The 19,752-nt window shown below is 41.6% G+C and overlaps 2 protein-coding genes across 2 annotated transcripts; both read right to left on the bottom strand.

Moving 5' to 3' along the window:
- Positions 1 to 3,927: 3,927 nt before the first annotated feature.
- LOC115375221 (xin actin-binding repeat-containing protein 1-like) lies at positions 3,928 to 5,477 on the bottom strand. The gene has a single exon (XM_030074610.1). The coding sequence runs from the start codon at positions 5,447 to 5,449 to the stop codon at positions 3,935 to 3,937; it is 1,515 nt and encodes a 504-aa protein (XP_029930470.1). The 5' UTR covers positions 5,450 to 5,477; the 3' UTR covers positions 3,928 to 3,934.
- A 465-nt stretch (positions 5,478 to 5,942) lies between these two features.
- xirp1 (xin actin binding repeat containing 1) lies at positions 5,943 to 19,243 on the bottom strand. Its single transcript, XM_030074073.1, has 8 exons — positions 19,119 to 19,243; positions 18,255 to 18,312; positions 17,812 to 18,135; positions 16,911 to 16,989; positions 12,236 to 12,387; positions 11,879 to 11,923; positions 6,464 to 10,951; positions 5,943 to 6,009 (listed from the first exon to the last, which is right to left on the bottom strand). The coding sequence occupies exons 1-8, from the start codon at positions 19,241 to 19,243 to the stop codon at positions 6,007 to 6,009; spliced, it is 5,274 nt and encodes a 1,757-aa protein (XP_029929933.1). The 3' UTR covers positions 5,943 to 6,006.
- Positions 19,244 to 19,752: the final 509 nt, after the last annotated feature.

Genomic DNA, 19,752 nt, shown 5'->3' with positions numbered 1-19,752 from the left:
ATCCATCATCCCAAATTTCTTCACCTTCATCTTTCTCACTTTTTAGCTGATTCTCAGGTATTTGGTTCACTGTTTGCACGGCAGCAGGAAGATCCTTCGAGTTGGCCATGCCAGTATCAATGAGAGACAGGCTCTTAGTAACTTCACTTTTTTGTAAAAACGATTCTTGATTACCAGATGGATTCATATCAATTTGTGGAGGAGCTGTTGAATTTGGTTCCACAACAGTTAGGTTATCATTGAATGAAGAGTTAAGCAGGTCGCATGGCTCTGTTGGTTTACTTTTGTGATTATTCAGTGTGTTGGGGTCCGTAGAATGTAAGTTGTCCTTTACATTGCCCACAGCTTCTTCTTGTGGAGGTTGGACTTTAGATGTTTCCTTATCCTTTGGTTCTCTGGTGTTGTCCTCAGCTTGAACATGTCCTGCATCTTTTCTTTCCTCTTGCACGTCTGATCTCTTGGCGTCGTCAGTCTTCTCTGACGATGACTGAAACAGTTTCCCCAGGAGTCCACCGCCGGGTTTGACCTCTGGTTTCTTGTCATCCTTCAGTTCGGCCTTGTTTGCCTTTTCATTTCCACTTGACGTAAAGAGCTTCGAGAATGGACTCTTTCCCTTGGACCACGATCCCAGTTTGACTTTTGCCCTGTCGGTTTGTTTACCAGAAGTCTTCAGAGAATTCGATTTTTCAGCATCCTTCTTTTGGCTGGCATTATTTCCTTCCTCTTTTGCAGTATCATTCTTTTCAAACTGATTTTTATTTTCTTCAGGACTGTCCTCGTCTTTAGCGACACATTCTGCTTGGCATTGCATTGTAATAGGATTTTCTGAGACGTATTGATTTGCTGAGTTTGTTGGAATAACATCTGGTTTCTTGGATGGTTCTTGGTGAATCAGTACTTCTTCAATTAAATCACCTTCCTTTGTAGTTTGCAACTCATCACATGTGGAGTTCTCTGACAGCCCATTTGGAGTTGTGTGACTGTTTTTGTCATCAATCTGTGGTGTCTCTTGACTGGTTTCCTCTTTCACATGCTCTGGGTTTGATGTATTGTTTGTTTTTCCATCGCATCTATATTCATTGGGATTTGGCACCACCTCACTTTTGATCTCTTCTTCTTTCCTGAACTCAGATGACAAATGTTCATAGTCATTGTTTTGGCTGATGTCTTTGACTTCATTAGGTGTATTTACTGGTTGCTGCTCACTGTGTTCTTCATTCCCTGCTTCTTGAACATCAACATTTGATGCAAACCGCACCGACTTCTTAGCTTTACTTATAGAAGCTCTGTCCACATTAGACACTGACTTTTTTGGTGTAGTAACACCTTTTTCTCTGCAGTGTGAAGAAAAATCACCTGCTGCCAGAGTGATGCTGTCTTGGAAGACTGTTGTTTTGGGTGAAGCGCTCCCAGGATTTGTTTCCTTTAGAGACAATTTCTCAGCTGAGTTGATGCCTTTTGTTTTTGCTTGTTCTTTGAGACTTGAAAGGAAGGGGCTTGACACCCTCTTCACTCTCTCCACTTTCTCCACTTTCTTTTCTTCTCCTTCACTGATCTTTAATTGGCTCTTCTCAGTGTGATGATGCTCTGATATGCTCATATTAAATTTAGCAGCTTTGTCTATGACATGTATCTTATTTTTCTGGGCTGGTGTGTATGTCTGCAATGCTGAACTAGTCCCTGTAAGCTTTTTCTGTGGTGGCCACGTCATTTTCAGTTTGCCCCTAATGTCAGAGCCGGTGTTACACACAGAATCTTTAACAGGTCTCTTTGCATCAAACATCCCAGCAGAGGACTCTCCTGAACCATCAAACCTATTTAAATTGCCCTTTGTTGTTTTTGGGGTCAATATGGCATTTGGTACATCCATTTTTTCATTTTTCTGAGTCCAGCGGTCTTTATGTTGTTTGTGCCCAAATCCCTCATCGTAATTTCCTTTTCTTTTAAAGAGTTGCTGGTAGTGAGAGATGCAGTAGAACTCTCCATAAAGAGATGAATAGTTGTGAATGCTGCAATAAAATAAAACAAAGCCTTGTGATATTAGACAGAATTCTAAATTGAGTGTTTCATTTCATTTGTCATTGGATTCGTCATTTAGAATAGATCAGCAGCTGTGAATGATTTGAATGCACTGATTGGAAAAAAAAAAATGTATGAGATTTCAAATATCCTCCCTTAAACCTTTTTATTCACAAATTCCAGCATTATCATTCATCATGATGCTGAGTCCTTAGCTTTGTTGTAAATACTCGTTTTGAATTTTTGAGTTTTATTATAGGCACTGTAAACGTTGATCTCACCTGAGCTTCTTCGTACAATGTTTACAGCAGAAACAGTTGTTGTGCAGGACCACGTTATTGGCCACCATTTTTTCCATGGGGTAGATAGGTGACAAACAGGCAGAACACATTTCCTTGGCAGGTGACTGGAACTGAGATGATGACAATACATTTTGTTCAGTTTTGGGTTTTAGAAATAACCTGAGTAGGAATTTTTCTGTTACTGACCAATGAAATATAATAATAACACTTTCACAGGTATTCACTGGCACCTGTGAGCTGCTTTCTGTGAGCATGTTTATTTATCTCCAGTGGTCATTTAAAGCAATTATATTTCTCAGGAAAAAATAGAATATGACAGAAGAGACATTGCTGCATTTCCATGCTTGTGCATTAATCAAGAAGGTGGAGGAATCGAGTCAGCTGTGCCATCATGCTGTTGTCGTACAATATCAGCCATCTAGTAGATTTGCTCCTCAGTACCTTCAGGCATGAGCAGTGCCAATGTCTCATCTATTCTGTGCTGCTCTATTATCATTTGAATAGTGATACATTTCTCCAAATGGCTGGTGATTCCCTTAGAGCTTAAAGCAAGAATGACATCACAATAATACACGTAATATTACACGTAGACAATAAATAAGCAACGTAAACAATATATGTAAACTAAATATATATATATATATATACACACACACACACACACACACACACACACACACACATATATATATATATATATATATATATATATATACACCTCATGAGGCAACTAAAGGCAGATGCCAGATTTGGATTTACATCTTACACTGCACTGTAATTTTTTTGTCACCTGTTTTATTTGCCTTATTCTGGATTAACTTATTTTACAATTTAAATTCTCATAATTTAAATGTCTTGTATTTTTCTTCAGTTGTATTTAAATGTCTTTTCACTACCTTATATTTGCTTTTATGTTTTATGTAAAGCACACTGACATTGCATTGTTGTGGATATGTGCTATATAAATAAACTTGCCTTGCCTTGCCTTACTAATAGTGCAGTAATGCAATAATGCAATAACACCAGAATTTCAGCCAGGGCCTTAAAGCAGTTGTGTTAAGTATTAATTTGCTAAGATGTCATGTCATCTTTGTTGCATAGTAAAATTTTACCTATTTCTCATTATGCGCCCAACTGGAATCCCATTAGTGCCCCTTAGAGGTTCTCAAACCTCAGTTTGAAAACCACTGCTTTAGACTTTTAGTAAATAACAACAATCATTGTAAGGTGCTGTCTGAAGATTTCTGTCTTTGTCAATAATACTGTACTTACAGTTTAAAATTTGTGAAATAGCAACAGGGAACCAATGTAAAAACAAACAATTTCTTTCAGCCACGTCTTTTAATCTGTCATTTATTTGACCATTTACACAACAGAACATAATTAACTATTGCTTAACTTTAATAAAAGCATTTAACATTTCACTATGTGGTTACAGTATAAAATTTGTAAGACAAATCTTTTTTTTTTTTTAATTAAAAGTCAACATTGTTATGCTTCCATTAGATCAGTTATTCTTATGACAAAACTAACAAAACTTTTTCATTGAAAACATGATGTGAAATACATAAAAGGAATAATTTGTGATCTAAAATATAAGGAAAAGTGTCATTTTAGTGCTTTTCTGGTGGTTGGCTAAATGTTACAAACACTGTCCCATCCTCCTTGGTTTTATTCAACACATTTTCTACAAAAGGGCGACCAGATCTTCGCATCAAGGGGGATGTCATTACTTCATATCTGGCTGGACTGCCAACGACTTCAAACAACGCAGACGTTTTGCTCTCAGACTGCTTGGTGACGAATGTTGAAGTCTTAGATGAAACAAATACGTTGCCAAAGCCATCCGTCTCCTCATATGTTTCACTGACAGTCTTTGTGCCAATTATTCCAACAGGAGCCTCTGGAACAGTTTTCACCTCAAGAACACTAACTTTGCGTTGTGCTGGATTGTGAAAATTGTTTGTGGGCTCAGCAGCAGCAGACGCCTGGCTTTGATGACTGTTTGCACCACGGCAACTCTGAGAATTTGCCTCTGTCTCTGGTTTGAATGTTGTGACGGATGATGTTGGTGGTTCTGTAGGCTTTCTGGCAGCAGAGTGAATGGAGATGAATGACGGGGAGGATTGGGAACTGCTCTGTCTGATTAGAGGCTTGTTGTGTCCTTGTCTGGCAGTACCCTCTGGTTGTTTTGAAGGACTTGAAGCTGAAACTTCTTTCACATTCCCTTCAGTTGTCTCTTTAATTTGATCTGGTTTGGCCTTGCTCGACACAATACTGATTTTCCTGATGTTGTTGGCAGGGTGACAGCTTTGCTCAGATTTCAAAGACTCGTCAAAAAGTCCCGACAAGCCTGCGATGTCAGCCTCAGATTTCAGATTGGAGACAGAGTATAAAGCCTTTTTAATGGCCTCCTCAATGTCAAGGAGTTTAGCTAATGTCTGTTCCTTCAGATTTATAATTTCCTTGCTTGCCTTTTCCAGATCTTCAAATGCCGTGTCAACTGAGGAGATGCTTTCTAGATCATCGTCCCGTGTCTGTACTTCAACCTTCTTTTCCCCTTTTTTATTACTTTGCTTAGCATTTCTACTTGGTGCAACTATCCAAGCAGGGACATTTTCAAATAATGTCTTCAAGGAGCTAACGTCTACATTGCTGGTCTCTCCCTCTATCTCTTGTACTTGAGACAGGATTACCTTGAGTTCCTCTCGTTTCCGTAAATTTTCAAAGATCTCCATGGCTGCCTTCACATTTCCTTTCATGATCTCCTCCTTGTGTACAGAGAGCCTCTGTCGTCGCTCCTCATCTGTCTCCTTTTCCTTCTTCTTTCTGAAAACAACTTTATCCTCTGTTTTTTGTTCTTTGTTGTGGTCATTTTGGCGCATAGGACACGCATCAACTGGAATGTCGATTGCAGACTTTTGGAATTCATTGTTGTTCTGCTGTTTTTGGGGAGTGTTGGGATTTGGTTTCTGTTGATGTGCAAGGATGTTCTTGGTTTGTTTTTGCTGGCTAACCTCTTCATTTACTACTTTTACCTTACTGGACAAAGCGGGAACAACTTTGTTCACAGCATCTCTTTCCTTTCTGTCAAAGTTTTGTATAGCAGCCCTCAAGCTCATGTTCATTTCATGTTTATTATCTTCTGCATAACTCTGAAGGCACATCTGTATCTCCTCAGCTGCATTGATTTTCTTTATCACATTTCTGTCCATTTCCATTTCAGTGCAGTTTGAGGTCATTAAAGTCCTATCGACTTGGGTTTCATTGGTATCCTGGGTGTTATGTGAGCCTCGCATTGCCTCTTCAGTTGCTTTTTGATGGGAAGTTTTGTGTAAGGTCTCTTTGTGGTCTCTACTTATTTTGCTGTATTTTTGGTTTTCTTGTGGTTTCTGTGAAGACAAACTAGGAGGCTGTTTGCTTTGTTTCAGCTTTGGAGAAATCACAGGGCTTTTCATGCTGTCTTTAATGGGGCAAGGGACTTCAGAAGCAGGAGGTAGCAGAATATTCTTTTCATCAGCAACTGCTGGTTTTGTCCAATGTGGCTTGGGTGGTAAAGCTGGCTTCTGGTCCTGTGGGATCTCACTTGTCTTTTGAGAACTGGATGATTTAGAGTTTCCATTTGCAATTGCTACAGGGCTGGTTGTTGAATTCTGTGTTGTAATGGATGGGGGCTCTTCACAAGTTACTGAAATCGAAGGAGATAATTCAGTGTCAGATGGAGGCACAGATACCACAACACACTGCTTGTGAACAGTCTTGCTCCTCCCTGAACAAGCTCTGCCTGAATTCCTGTATATCATTGCAGCCTTAAAGTCTCCTCTGGATACATTTACACTAGACTTCTCAAGAGATTGTAGAGCTAACTGCATGTTACCTCTTATAATGTCCTCTTTATCGAGGGTCTTTTGCTCTGATGCTGCACTCTGCAGAGACTTTATTGCTGCCTTCACATCTCCTCTGATCACTTCTCCTTCTGTCTGTTCCTCTGATGTCTTAACATTACACTCAGAGTTTACAAAAGGTGGCAGTGAGTCTGGTGTACAATTATTCCCTATAACTGCACTACAGGGTGATATTTCACCCTGTTGGCAAGCCTCATATGTAATATGGCTTTCCTGATCTTTCACTGCATCACTGACCTTTGGATAAGTCGTGATTTGCTGGCATCTGGAGGAGGATGAAGACGTACACTGCTGCACCGTTGAGCAGCTTTCCTCTTGTGCTGAGACATTCAGGTTGTATATTTTTCCTGGAACAATGGCTTCACGCTCCACGCGCATGCTTTGCATCTTTGCCATTTCAAGGGACTTTTTAGCTGCTTTCACATCTCCAGATATAATTTCCTCTTTCTGAGCTTGGTTTCCCTCTGTTTCAGGACCTTGTGCCGACAAGTCCATGTCATAGATAGTTCCAGGTTTGATGACCTCCCGCTCCACATACATACTATGTTGCTTTGCCCGTTCTAATGACTGCATTGTTGCCTTGATGTCACCAGCCACAACCTCCTCTTTTTCTACTGTTATTGGTTGCCTTGCTGCAAGCTGTTGCTTCGCTGATGAGATGTCCCCACGGATTATTTCTTCCTTTGGGACACAGCTTTCAACGTTGAAAGAGCACTCTGATGCAAAAACTTTTTTGGTGTTCTTTACATCCCCTGGTAAAACATCAGAAATGGTTCGCTCCACATGCTCTTTTTGCTGATAGAGACTTTTCTTTGCCTCTTTCACATCTCCCTGGACTATTTCAGTGTGCTCCTTAGCCAAAAGACTGTCAACATCATCTTCATCTCCTGATTCCTCAGTATGAAGACTCTTCAGGTATTGTAGATCTCCTTTCTCAATGCAACTTTTATACAAGTTTACATTCCCCTTTTCCTTTTCATCTATTCTGCAGGAGGATGCAGTGCATTGGTTATTGGCAGTAGCTAAAAGATTTCCAATAGTAGACTTAACATCTCCCCTTTCAATGTCTTGACTCTCAATTTTGGTTTCGCAGTGGCAGATGAGTGAGTAAACTGACATCTCTGCTTGTCCCCCTGCAGACTCTTGCATTATGATTCCTCTTTTCAAATGTTTATACTGAACAAGCAGGCTATCAATCGTCTGAGCAATGTTTTGTATTCTTGGATCCCTATCTTGACTAATGGGTGAGGTTGACTGATGGATTGGGAGTTCTACTACTGTGGTGTTTATTTTACCCTTCTCCACCTCTCTGAGAAGAGAAATCTGGGGCTTTAGAGTTGGTTTGCATAATAGTTGTAACATGATGTTACGGATGTTACCCTCCGTAACCTCCTCCTTCTGGATTTGCAGGCCCTCTTGGCTGTCAAGCTGATATTTTGCCATGTTAACATTCCTATTCTCATTTGCTTCTATTATAATGCCACTCGAATGGATAAAGGTGTGTTGATACAGATAGGATAGAGTGTCAGCAATACTGTTGACAGTGATTTTGTCCAGAGGTGTGGTTTCAAACAACCATGTGGTGCTCTTCACATCAGCTTTAGGTATGTCCTCCTCAACACCTTGCACTGAGGCATCATCTGGCTCCTTGATCTTGTCCAGTGGCTGTGATTCAAACAGCCAAGTGCAGCGTTTCACATCTCCTTTCTGGGTGTCTTCCCGATGGACAGTATTTACTGTTCCTTGCTCCTGAGATTCCCCTTTCAGACTGTCAATGGGCTGATTCTCAAAGAGCCAGGTGGAGGTCCGGACATCACCTTGCTGAACATCAGTGACACTAACCATTCTCACAAACTGCTTGTGAGATTCCTCAGATTCAAATATCTGTTTGTTCAGCTGTACATTACTGCTTCCAAAGTCCTCTACAACCCTGACAGAGGACTCATCTCGGCTAACGAGTGTGTCCAGAGGTTGTGTCTCAAACTTCCACCTGGCAGATTTGACATCTCCTTTCTTGACATCTTCTTGAGTGACAGCTCGGATCACATAAACCTCATTTTCTGCCTTGATGGCATCAAGCGGCTTGGTTTCAAACATCCACCTAGCTCCTTTCACATTGCCACTCATTATTTCCTCTTTCTTCACAGTAGTTACCTCATGAAACTGTCCCTCCTTGTCTCTGATGGCATACAGTGGCTGAGACTCAAACATCATGGTGCTTGACTTCACGTCAACATTGGTCACAGGCTTTTCCACACAGACGAATTCCTCTTCAAGAGGTTGATCATGGATCTTGTCAAGTGAGAAGGTTTCGAATATGAACTTCTTGTTGTGTACATCACCACCCTCAACATCACTAACTCTGTGAATGTTTGTGTCGTCATTGTCCTTATCATTGATCATGTTGATGGGACGGTTCTCAAACAGCCAAGTGAATTTATGAACTGATCCCTTCTGAATGTGCTCATCTTGGCTCTGTTCATCAGAGGCTGTCACCATTTCGCATCCTATTTCATCAAGGGACTGGGATTCAAAAAGTTCTTTGACTCGTGAGACATCTCCTGACTGGACATCAACCTGGCTGACATATCTCACATCTTGTTCTGCATTTGAATCCTTTCGTATTCTATCCAAAGTTTCTGTCTCAAATAGACGTTTGACTGTTTGGACCCCAACCTCTGATTTAACAGAATCCTGCATGGTGCTGCATAACTTCAAATTATGCTCCTCAGTGTCTTTAATGCTGTCTAGAGGCTGTGATTCAAAAAGCCAGGTGAAGGACTTGACATTCGTGTTTTCAATGGTTTCTTTATCATGCACTTTCTCGGATTTGTCATACAAAATGTCCATGGGTTGTGTCTCAAATAACCACTTGCAGGTCTTGACATCACCTTTATGAGACTCCTCCTGTTGTGCAGAGGAGTTTTGCTCTGTCTGGTTGAACTTGGAATGGATCCCATCTATTGTCTGTGTCTCAAAGAGCCACTTTGCCATCTTAACATCGCCCATTGTATCCTCCTGTCTGGTAATGCCTTTGATTACCTCAACATTTCCTTCTCCCTCTGCAAACTGGTCTAGAGGCTTGGTCTCAAACATCCACTTGTAGTTTTGGACATTCCCTTTGATGAACTCCTCTCGGCTGACTGTTGTGACCTTATGGAGGTTTCCAGAGGAGTCTTTTATGGCATATAAAGGCGTTGTCTCAAACAATGCTGTGTTACCTCTCACATTTCCTCCAGTGATATCAATTTCCTTCCTCTCATCAGTCTCCTCATGAGAATTAGAAATCTTGCTTAGAGGGATTGTTTCAAAAAGATGTTTGAATGAATTTACATCACCTTTTTCAATATCTTGTTCTCTGACTAAGGGGCTCAGTTTTGTACAGTAGTTCTCGAATATTTGCTTTTTGTCTTTTACTTCTCCTTGCTCCTCAGCTGAGAGGGTAATTTTCTTCAAACGTCCAACTTCGTAGCTGTCAGTAAGGGTCTCAATGGGTTGAGTTTCAAACAGCCACAGGGAAGTCTTGACATCACCCCTAAGTATTTCTTCCTTTTCTAAAGCACTTTCTGTGGAGTCTCCTTTCAATGCTGCCAAGGGCTGTGTTTCAAATAGCTTCCTTTTGTTCCCAACGTCAGCCTCTCCTGCGTAGTCAGCGACAGTTGCTTCAAACCCTTGCACTTCCGTGCCCTCTTGTATTGTGCTAAATGGCTGAGTTTCAAACATCCACCTCTTTCTATCCACTCCACCTCTCTGGCCCTCTTCCAGTGATATACCCCGAATAATTTTCACTCCATCAGTTCCCTTATTGATGATGTCCAAAGGCTGGGTTTCAAACAGCCAACGTGCAGTGCTGATGTTACTGCTTTGGATCTCCTCCCTGCAAATGGACTTAATCTCATGGATGTTACCACTGTTGTCTCTGATGGCACAGCAAGGTTCTGCCTGGAAGAGTTTCACAGTCTTCTTGACATCTCCCTTCTGCTCCTGAAGCTCAGACTTTAGTTTCAGGAAGTTACGGTCTTCAATGGAGTCGCAGCGCCCTAAGTCGCCCAGCGGTCTAGTCTCAAAAAGCAGCCGAGCCCCTTGCACGTCACCTGTCTGGATGGGTTCTTTCAGCACTGCTTCAACCAGTTCACCTTCTTCTCTTTTTAGTTTGTTTAGGGAATCTAAGGGCTGTGTCTCAAACAGCCACGTTGATGTTCGGACGTCACCTCTGACAGAAATCTGCCTCTCAGCAATTGCCCCAGAACTTTGTTGAGGACTCTCAATGTGCTCGAACATGGAAGACGTTCCTCTGACATCTCCACCTTTTAAGTCTTCCTCATCCAGCAGCTTCTTGGTTGCATGAGGATCCCCAATATTGTCCAGGGTCCAGTTCTCAAAGATCCACCTCATGGACTGCACTTCACCCTGATAGGCTGCATCTGCCGCCTGAGTGGTTTCTGACTGCACCACCTCCATCAGCTCATCATCCACAACATGATCGAGACTGGCCCGCAGATCTGGGTGAATGTGTTTAAAAAGCCTCTTCAGCTCACTTTTTTGCCTTTGCTGGTAGAACGCTGAGAAGGTTTCTTTAGGTGGAGGCATAGGGAGGCTGCTTAATGACGAGGGCCCTTCATAGTCAAGGGGTCTGGGTGGGACTTGGGGAGGTGGGGGGAGAGGCAGGTCGTCCTCATCATGAGCTGGTCCTGAAACTGTGATTTGTCTGGTTACATCAGCCATCTTGAAATGAAAAACAGAGATGGGAATGATACTGTCAGTATTTAGCAAACAAAAACAGAATTAGTTATAGGGTATATAAAAATGTTAGATTGACATGCACTTAGTGAGTGAAACCATACTTTACCTTTTTTTGTCCTCGCCTTGTGTTTTCCACAGCAAACCATCGTCTCTCACACCAGGGTTAGCAAAACACTTCAGAACAGTTAGTTGGCAAACACTGTACAAATCTATACCTATTCATTACGTTTTGAGTGTGGCAAGGAAAGGGAATTTATGTTAGTTTCTAATTTACTATTCAAAATTCTCTCCACAAAGCCATATAAAGAGGTATAAATTATACAGTAGACAGAGACTGACTGATTTTCCAAATTATTTGTTGGATAGTAATGATGATCTGCCTTAGATGTGTTTTGATTATGTGATCCTCTGAAACTGTGATATCTAAAGTAATGCAAGAAACATAAAAACTTAGTAGTAACTGCGTGCTTTTACACCCTCCATGATCCTGCCCTGTCAATAGCATTGTGCTATATCATTTTAATTTATAATGTTCCTTACTTCACATATAAATTTGCTTCAGTATGCATAAATCGGGGACTTTAATATCAGCCATGACATAAATGAATAAAATGTATTTGTCCATTGTAATTACACTTTTTTTTTTTTTTTTTTAGAAAAGAACATGTGTTGAGTCTTTACCTTGATTTGGAAAAATAAATAATTTATCGGAAACTGTCAGTTGTTTGTTTGTTTGTTGAATTTTTAACCCAAATGTTAATTTTACCTTGTGTTGTTTCTAGTGTCCTAGGTCAAGGATTAATAATATCTTGGGTCATACAAGCAAGGTAAAAGAGTTAGCTCCACAGCACACAGCGCACAGCACCCACACATTTGTTTTAGGGATGATAAGTAAATGACATACAGTACCTTAATGTTTTTAGCCCTTTGTCCTGGGGTACCAATGAATTCCTGCTGAACAAAAGGAATAAAGTGTGATTTAAATCAGAGCATTTATAAAAAAAACCAAAAAACAAAACTGTACCAATTATCTCAATGTGTAACATAAAACATGAGGCCCCATTCCTGTGCTGTATGTAGGTGGTTATTACTGTTGTACTACATTATGTGCTACACATTTATAGTATGCAACAGCTTAATTGAGTATTTTTAACATTTTAAAATTGGTGAGTAGCCTCTGTTCTGCTTGACACCGGCGGCCACTCGTCAGCCTGAGCCCTTGACCCCGGTGTGTGAGGAGGAATGGGAGGCGTTTCAGGGACTCACCGGTTGTGTCGAGCCTCCTGTGGATTCTGTAGCTGCCACTTTTGACAGGTAGAGAGCAGATCTGTCTCTCACTGAGGCGGATGTGGAAATCCTGTCCTGGCCTTGTCTTACTGGGGTCTCTCCTTTAGTCAGTGGCGGAGTCTTTTTGTCATCTGAAATAAAGCAGACAAAACACATTTAATATATCTTCACTTTTCTCAAATGCCCCTTAACTGTTTATAGAATCTGTTGAAAAAGATAAAGACAACATGTGAAAAATAATTATCTGTTTTATGGTATTGGGATATGCTTATGCAGCATAATCATTTGATTGATTTGATTTTGATTGATTGATTTGATTTTGATTTATTGGTCCCCGAAGGGAAATTCGTCTTCACTGACTGTACATGACAAGAGAATATCACGTCACAAACATACAACAACGAAAACAATACCACATAACAATACCAACATAACAGTATATTCCTGACATTGCATAAATAGCAACAGCAATGGTAGACAGACATATCAGCGCGGCTTGCTGTTCAGGGCAGCTATGGCTGCAGGGATTAAGCTTCTCCCGAGGCGAGCCCTCCTGAACTTAATTGTCCTGTACATCAGGGCATATGCAAACTTGTACAATGTTATGCTAGTTTGCATAGCAGTGGCTGGAAAGTCAGCCCTATGTACTTTGACACACTTTTGTAACTGTGGTACTCAGATGTGCTTGGCATCAACAGCAGCAGGTTTAATGATAACAGTCTGTGTATTTTTAGTGATGTTGGAATGTGTCTTATCAGTTCATTATTGTTGCTCCCTCTTAACTTGTGGAAACTATGCCATCTGAGGCATGACCTGCAGTTTATGGCACCCAAACTGAGTGGGCAAAATGAGCAAAAATTAAATATGTATGACTCCTTGTGTTTAAGATCAGCAATGTAACAAACAAGACATCCAACAGAGGCTTTGATCCCAGCGGCTGACAAGACAAATAAGCCCACACAGCCTGCCAGTTGCCTGAGATCCTCAGCAAACAGCATGACATCGACTGACCATGACGCCCAAGAAGAGAGAGGGAGAGAGAGAGAGAGAGAGAGAGAAAAAAAACAACAGCAACTGCAAGCTCAGCTGGAGTGACCCGGATTGTTTGCACATTGTTTGTGTGAGCTCTCTGCCATCAAGCCATCAACACCTGACCAGAGGAATGCAACTGCCTGACCCCATGGAGAATGTGAAAATGACCTCAGCTGGCCAAAAGTGGGTGTGTGCATTTGAACCTGCAGCTGAATTCCACTGCAATAATAAATGATAATACTGCAATGGGGGGAAAAAAAGCAAACTTCCTTTGTGCATATCAGCTAAAAACAGTGGAGTAGTGTTCAGTTTCAGTTTGAACATTTGGAAGAAATAATAACAGATTCAATAAATATTTCAAGCTATATCTGAGTGACAGCTAAACACAATTAAATCTAGTATGTGTGGGAATATTTCAAGCTTGTTATGAGATTCAAAACAGCAGAAATGAAGCCCCGGCTCAGCAGGTCAGCACGCTGCACAGGCCAACCAGCTGTAACTAATTGCCAGATTTGAACACACCTCCTCTTTTCACAGAGTAAGCTCTCACAGGACAAAAGGATGGACCAACAAGCTGGCGCCTCTCACGAGTCTGGACTTAAAGCATTTTCATAGCTGGGTGAGCAGACAGAATGAGGCAAGCGAGTGCCGCGCTGGTCCTGTTGAAGTTATAACCCGCAAGACTGAGAGGTCAATCTCATTGCTTACTATCACTGTATATTCACACACGCTACTAATAACAGATGATGAAATACAAGTCTAGTTCACACAAACTGAACAGTGACTCATGCAAAATGAATTTAATGACTTGCCTGACCATTGAGTTAATTTTTCCTGCTTTTTTTAAAGACTCTTATCAGTGTCCGTACCTCCCTAAAACCTTTATTTCAAGGCTTTTGTGAGGAGGAGAGTAATTTCTGCTAAGTTTTCTTCGGTCTGGGTTGATTCCTCCACATGCCCAGCCTCCTTTACTCTTCTCCACACAGGAATGGAGAGGAGCTATTAGCGGCACAGTAATGTGAGGGCTTTTGGGCCACCGACAGCTGTACAAATGAATGTGAAATGCAGCTGGTATTTGTTCCTCAGCACCACCTTCACCACCATCAGCTGTTTGTGACTGAAGCCACATTCACAGACTGTAATGAAAACCAGGATACCAAAAGCGGCCTACGCCTCCCAGACTGGCCACACGGAGGGCCTCAGACCCCCCAATTTGCAGAACAGTGTAAACACAAATAAGTGTTAGAACGACATAAAACTCATTGTGTTAACACTAGACAGTAAAAGGTTCTGTATGTCTGGTTTTCCCCTCTTTGGTGGCTCTGATTTTCCCATCTGATGGTGGGAAGAGAGAAAAAAGCCCGTGGTTGCTGATCCTCTCCTCTGATCTCCCATTCCAGGCATATCTAAGGATTATGGGCTGAGAAATGATCGCCACTTAGGACGTCATGAAGATGCAAGCAATGTAGAGGAGAGATTTGGATTTGTGACCTTGGGTAGCTCTGATATTACTCATAAGGACATTACTCAATATTACTGGCAAAGTGGGAAGCAGCTGGATCCTCTCTCTGTGTCTCTTCATCAGAGTCTGTAGTTTCATGTGAGGGTCTCTCATTGTTTTATCCGAGGCTTTTGGAAACATCCTTTTTGTCTCAGTGATTAAACACTGATATGCTGACGCAATATGAAATCCCAGCCTAATGACATTAAAATCATTACATCATAGACTATACAGAAGAATAACCTTCAGCAGAAACTGAACTGAAAGCTTCCGTAGTTATCAGTTAAAGTATTTGTATTCATTTTTTAACAACAGCTCTACATCAACGTTCCCTACTTCATTTTTAGTTCTTGTTACTCACAGAAGTCCTTTCCAGCGTCGCCCTCGGTCACCTGGCTGTACGTCTCGGTCGTATTGCTGTAAAGCTCCTCTACTGGCTCTGAAGGCCTCAGTGATGTGAGCTGCTCCGCTGACTCTCTCAGAGCCTCTCTCTGCTTTTCAGTCCTCTGTGTCTCTGTCTAGTCCTCTGGCCCTAGTGGCAGCTGATTTTTATCAGACCCGCTGCCCCAGTAGGACAGTTTGGCTATTTTTGGGAGGGTAGCTGGCGGCAGCTCCTCGACTGAGTCAATCACCTTTGTTAGTCACTGGGGGACTGGGGCTCCCCTCCGCCTCCCATTCCCATTGCTACTTTGTCACCCACTATAACGGGCACTGGGAGGGACCTGCAGTATCTGTGTCACTAGGTGCTCAGTGGGCAGCGTAACAACAAACACATGCAGGGTCTCAGTGGTGGTTCTACTTTGGTAAAGTGGTGCACTGATAAGGCTGCAAAGGAAACTATTTCAAAGTATTGTCCTAATTGTAATAAGTTAAGTCAGTTAATATGACCATAAGTAGTTTTTCTGAGACCAATTCGGCTTTTAAATCATGATATTATATTGTACTAGCTCAAATATAATTTGTAGCTGAGTGACATTAGTGTTTAGAGGGCATAATATGATGTAAATGATTTTGATTTGATTTGATTTGATTTGACTTTCTTTTAGAGTATAAAACCTTTCTGTTGCACTTAAGATATAATTTGTAGGTAAATTGTGTCTTTAGTGTTTAGAGGGGTATGCTATGATGTACATGAGTTTGATTTGACTTGACTTGCTTTGAGAGTATAAAATCTTTTTGTAGTACTTAAGATAGTATTTTACTTACTGAATTGTGGTTTTAGTTTTCAGAAAACTGCAATATGATGTAACAGAGTTTGATTTCTGTTGTCCTCAAACAATATCGACCCAGTCAATAAACCTGGGAAACTGTTGGATAGATGTTACCGTGTCCAGATGACATGTTTCGATGCCAGTCATGCTCCTGTCTGTGACTCAGTTGTAAAGTTTCAGCCACATCACAGGGTCAAAGAGTCAGCCACGACATCCTGGAGCGATTTCACCTCCAGGAGGCCAAGGCACGGCTTCGGAGCTCCAAGGTCTGCGTCACGGTCATAACTGTCAGCAACCACCTCAGTCCTATCTTGAGCAAGTGGGCTGAATGCATAGTTATGCATCCACACAGCCACATCCTGCTCTTTATTTAGCTGCCTCTTATTTAGCTGCGACTCTCAGGGCCAAAGAACAGAAGTTACTGCTTACCAAACTCTTTCCTCTGTCAGGGGTACGTGGTGTTATTTGAAATGTTAGAGGTCATGTCCCTGACCATTCTTGCTCTTTGGTAACTCAAGATAGATTAATTCAATGAATGTGTGCAGATGATGTTTATGTTGTACTGCTGGACTTTGGTGTCAAGTTCAAACAATTCTCTTTGTCAGAGAGATTTATGGATGTGTCTTCATCCAAGACACCTAAAACATCTCAATATTCAGTTGTGAAAAAATAACCAACAAGAGCCAAGACCTTATATGGATAAAACTGACAATTATTGTCTGGGAACTGCTTTGATAGCAGTTTCTAATTGTCATCAAGTGTGAGAACAACTGATTCTTAACTGTGGCACTAAAATACAGCAGTGACTTCATTCCTCTGAAGGAAACCTGGCAAGAAGCCCTCACCCATTCCATCTCCCATATCAGATCCCACAGTGACTGTAAACATGTAATTTAGCACCACTACTCACCATGTGAGTATCTGGACGCTCTGGCGTAAGACTCCGGGAGTCCACTTACGGTCGTCCTTCTCTTCGGCCGGGGAGCGCTCTGTTAATCAATAACATGCTGTACAATGAGGAACCACTCATCGTTACAATAATATAGTGTAGTCATCTCTCTTAGGATGTCTCTTAGGAGATACTTTACACAGAGCAGTGTAATATAGGTAAGTCTGGGCATGTATGAGCAAGGGTTTAGGCCAGTAGATATATTGATTGCGCTCCTGGTATGTAATTTGTATTCAAATTTGTATTATATGACAGAGAGATGCACTGTGAATGTGACAGCTTTTGTTTTGTGTGCAGTAGAGTCCCTGATCCAAGTCCATTTTTGCCCATGGGAGACAATAAAACAACCTTAACCTTAAATGTGATGTCCAGTCGCGTGAAAACCTCCAATCCTGATTATTTTCATGCTGTAACTTTCGCTGAAGGATCCTGTTCCTCCATGGGATCAGAAAGTGAACTCATCCCAGCTCTCCAGATGATATCTATATGTTTCAGCATGTGCTTGTGGACATTTGCATGAAGCTTACTTATCTGTGTCATGTGTCGTAACATTATTTCCGGCTGTGCCTTGTATTTTAACATTTTCATACCTTTGCATGACACATTCTAATCTGTTTTGTAGTTTAACATAAACCCACTCAAGGGACTATAAATGAAGTTTTAGCATGTAGAATCTGAGACTGGCATGCTTACATTTATTTTAATTGCTCATAAAAATGCACAGTCCCTGTTGAATAAATAAACCTCAAATCCCAATCTCAAAGTTGCATCTCTTGGTCTTAAGAAAGCCTCATCAAAACCCACTGGAAAAAGAAAAAAAAAAATTTTTTTATGGTCAAGCTGAAAACCCCTAAGCACACACCTGAGTGGACATGTCCTCTCCATGAGTGGTGTTGCATTTCCAGCCCTGCAGGGGGCGCTCTCTCCCTGTCTTACTTCCAGTAGCAGATGTTGTGTTCAGGCGGGGGCTGCTGGAGAAGTCCTGCTGCAGGCCGGCCTTGGACTCAAACAGGTCACGCAGAGCGCTGATGCCTGAAGCCTCCTGGCGGGGCAGGGCATCCATGGAGCGGCTCCTGGTCAGGCCCGGGCGTCCTCCAGACCCCAGGTGGTCCGCACTGTGCAGCGTCCTCCACCGGCCCTCCGCCTGACTCTCAAAGACTTCAACCCTGCTGCTCACCTTAGACCCCTGGAACAAAGTGACTGACTTATTTGTGGGTTCTTCCTCGGTACTGGTATCGTAATAGATTATATATTTAGCATTTATGGTGATCAATACAGTGATCAATAAGTTGGATGCTTTGCTACCTGGAGTTTATGCTCTGCTTTTTGCTCTGAAATCCTGAGCTCTCCACAGCTTTGGTACCTGGTTGCACAAAAGCACTGTGAGTCTATAGAGCAACATTGTGAACAAATTTCTAATAACATCTCAGTCAAAGTGATTTCCTCTTCATGTCTATGTACTATATAATATGTATATGGGACAGCAGATGTGTAGAGCTGTGTTTGTCAACATAGGCTCTGAGGACCCACATGGGTCTTCGAGGGGCTTCCACTAGGTCCTTAAAATTAAGAATAATTTAATGTGGCCATATTTTAGTTCACTAGATATTGTTTGCAATATGTTTTAATCTCAAAACATTTAATCTGTTTGTCAGCACAGTACAATGCAGGGAATACAGTGTGACAATTTTGATACTTTACACAAGCTAAAATATATTTTCAGATCAGAGTCCTGAAGGGGTGGTTATACTCGGTGCTCTCTAAACAGCCACTGATTTCTTTTTTTTTTTCTTTTTTATTATATTTTTTGCTGTTCTTGCCTTTATTAGATAGGTGACAAAACACAGAGACAGGAGCCACCGGGGTAAAAGGGGGTTGGGTGGGAGGTGGAGTTAGGGTTGAGATGGGGCAAATGTCCTGGAACAGACTCAACACAAACCCAGGATGTCATGGATGCATGGTATGACACCCATAAATAACCACCGCTGATGTGCTCATGCATGAGTGAGGCACCAAACACCATGCAGCTCCCAGTGTGAAGGTGCTGAACTGCATAACAGTGAAGCAGGACACTGCTGGATAAAAGCAAGTATGCCTGCTTACCTTTGCTTCGTTAAATAAAGTTTAAAAAACAAATTTGTGTGTCCATGTGTATCATGCAGCACTTACTGTTGCACAAGCTGAGAGACAGACTTCCTGTCCCAGCGGGTGAAAGCTGGCGGCACCCATGACCCCTCATGAACCCCAGACAGGCTCTTCAAGGACTGGGTCCTCCTCAGGCTGTGCACCTCCATAGAAATCCCTTCAACAGCAGCTAAACTGAGGAGAGATCACTGATGTGTAACAATAATTTAAAAAGGTCTTTGTCGGAAGCAGGACTATTTTGTGTCAGTACTTGAAACTGAGTCATAGCAGTTTATAATAATATTGTGAATGCAGAAAATTAGATGATTACTAACAACCTATGAGCATTTCTCTTCATTGCTCTTCTCAAAGCTCACAGCAGCAACTTCAAGAATAGTCACATTTAGGATACATATATCATTTTGTCTGGATTCATCATTCTGTCAAAAACTGGAGCGCACAGCTGGGCGACAAAGTTTAACCTTCATCTGTGTTATTATGTAACAGTTTATCCCACCGTCTGTCATATGACTCTGTTAATGTTTGCAAACTCCCGTGCTTCAGGCAGTGAACTCAACGCTACGCTTCAGTATCAACGTCAGTATGCTAGCCATGCAAACAACATAAAATTAAACTGATGCAAAAAAATGTGCAGTTTGCTGTCCTATCCTTAAAAAAA

The sequence above is a fragment of the Myripristis murdjan genome, chromosome 17, assembly GCF_902150065.1.
Source record: "Myripristis murdjan chromosome 17, fMyrMur1.1, whole genome shotgun sequence".
In the NCBI taxonomy this organism is placed as follows: Eukaryota; Metazoa; Chordata; class Actinopteri; order Holocentriformes; family Holocentridae; genus Myripristis; species Myripristis murdjan.
The sequence above is the reverse complement of the archived record's forward strand: the minus strand, read 5'-3'. Positions and strand labels throughout refer to the sequence as shown.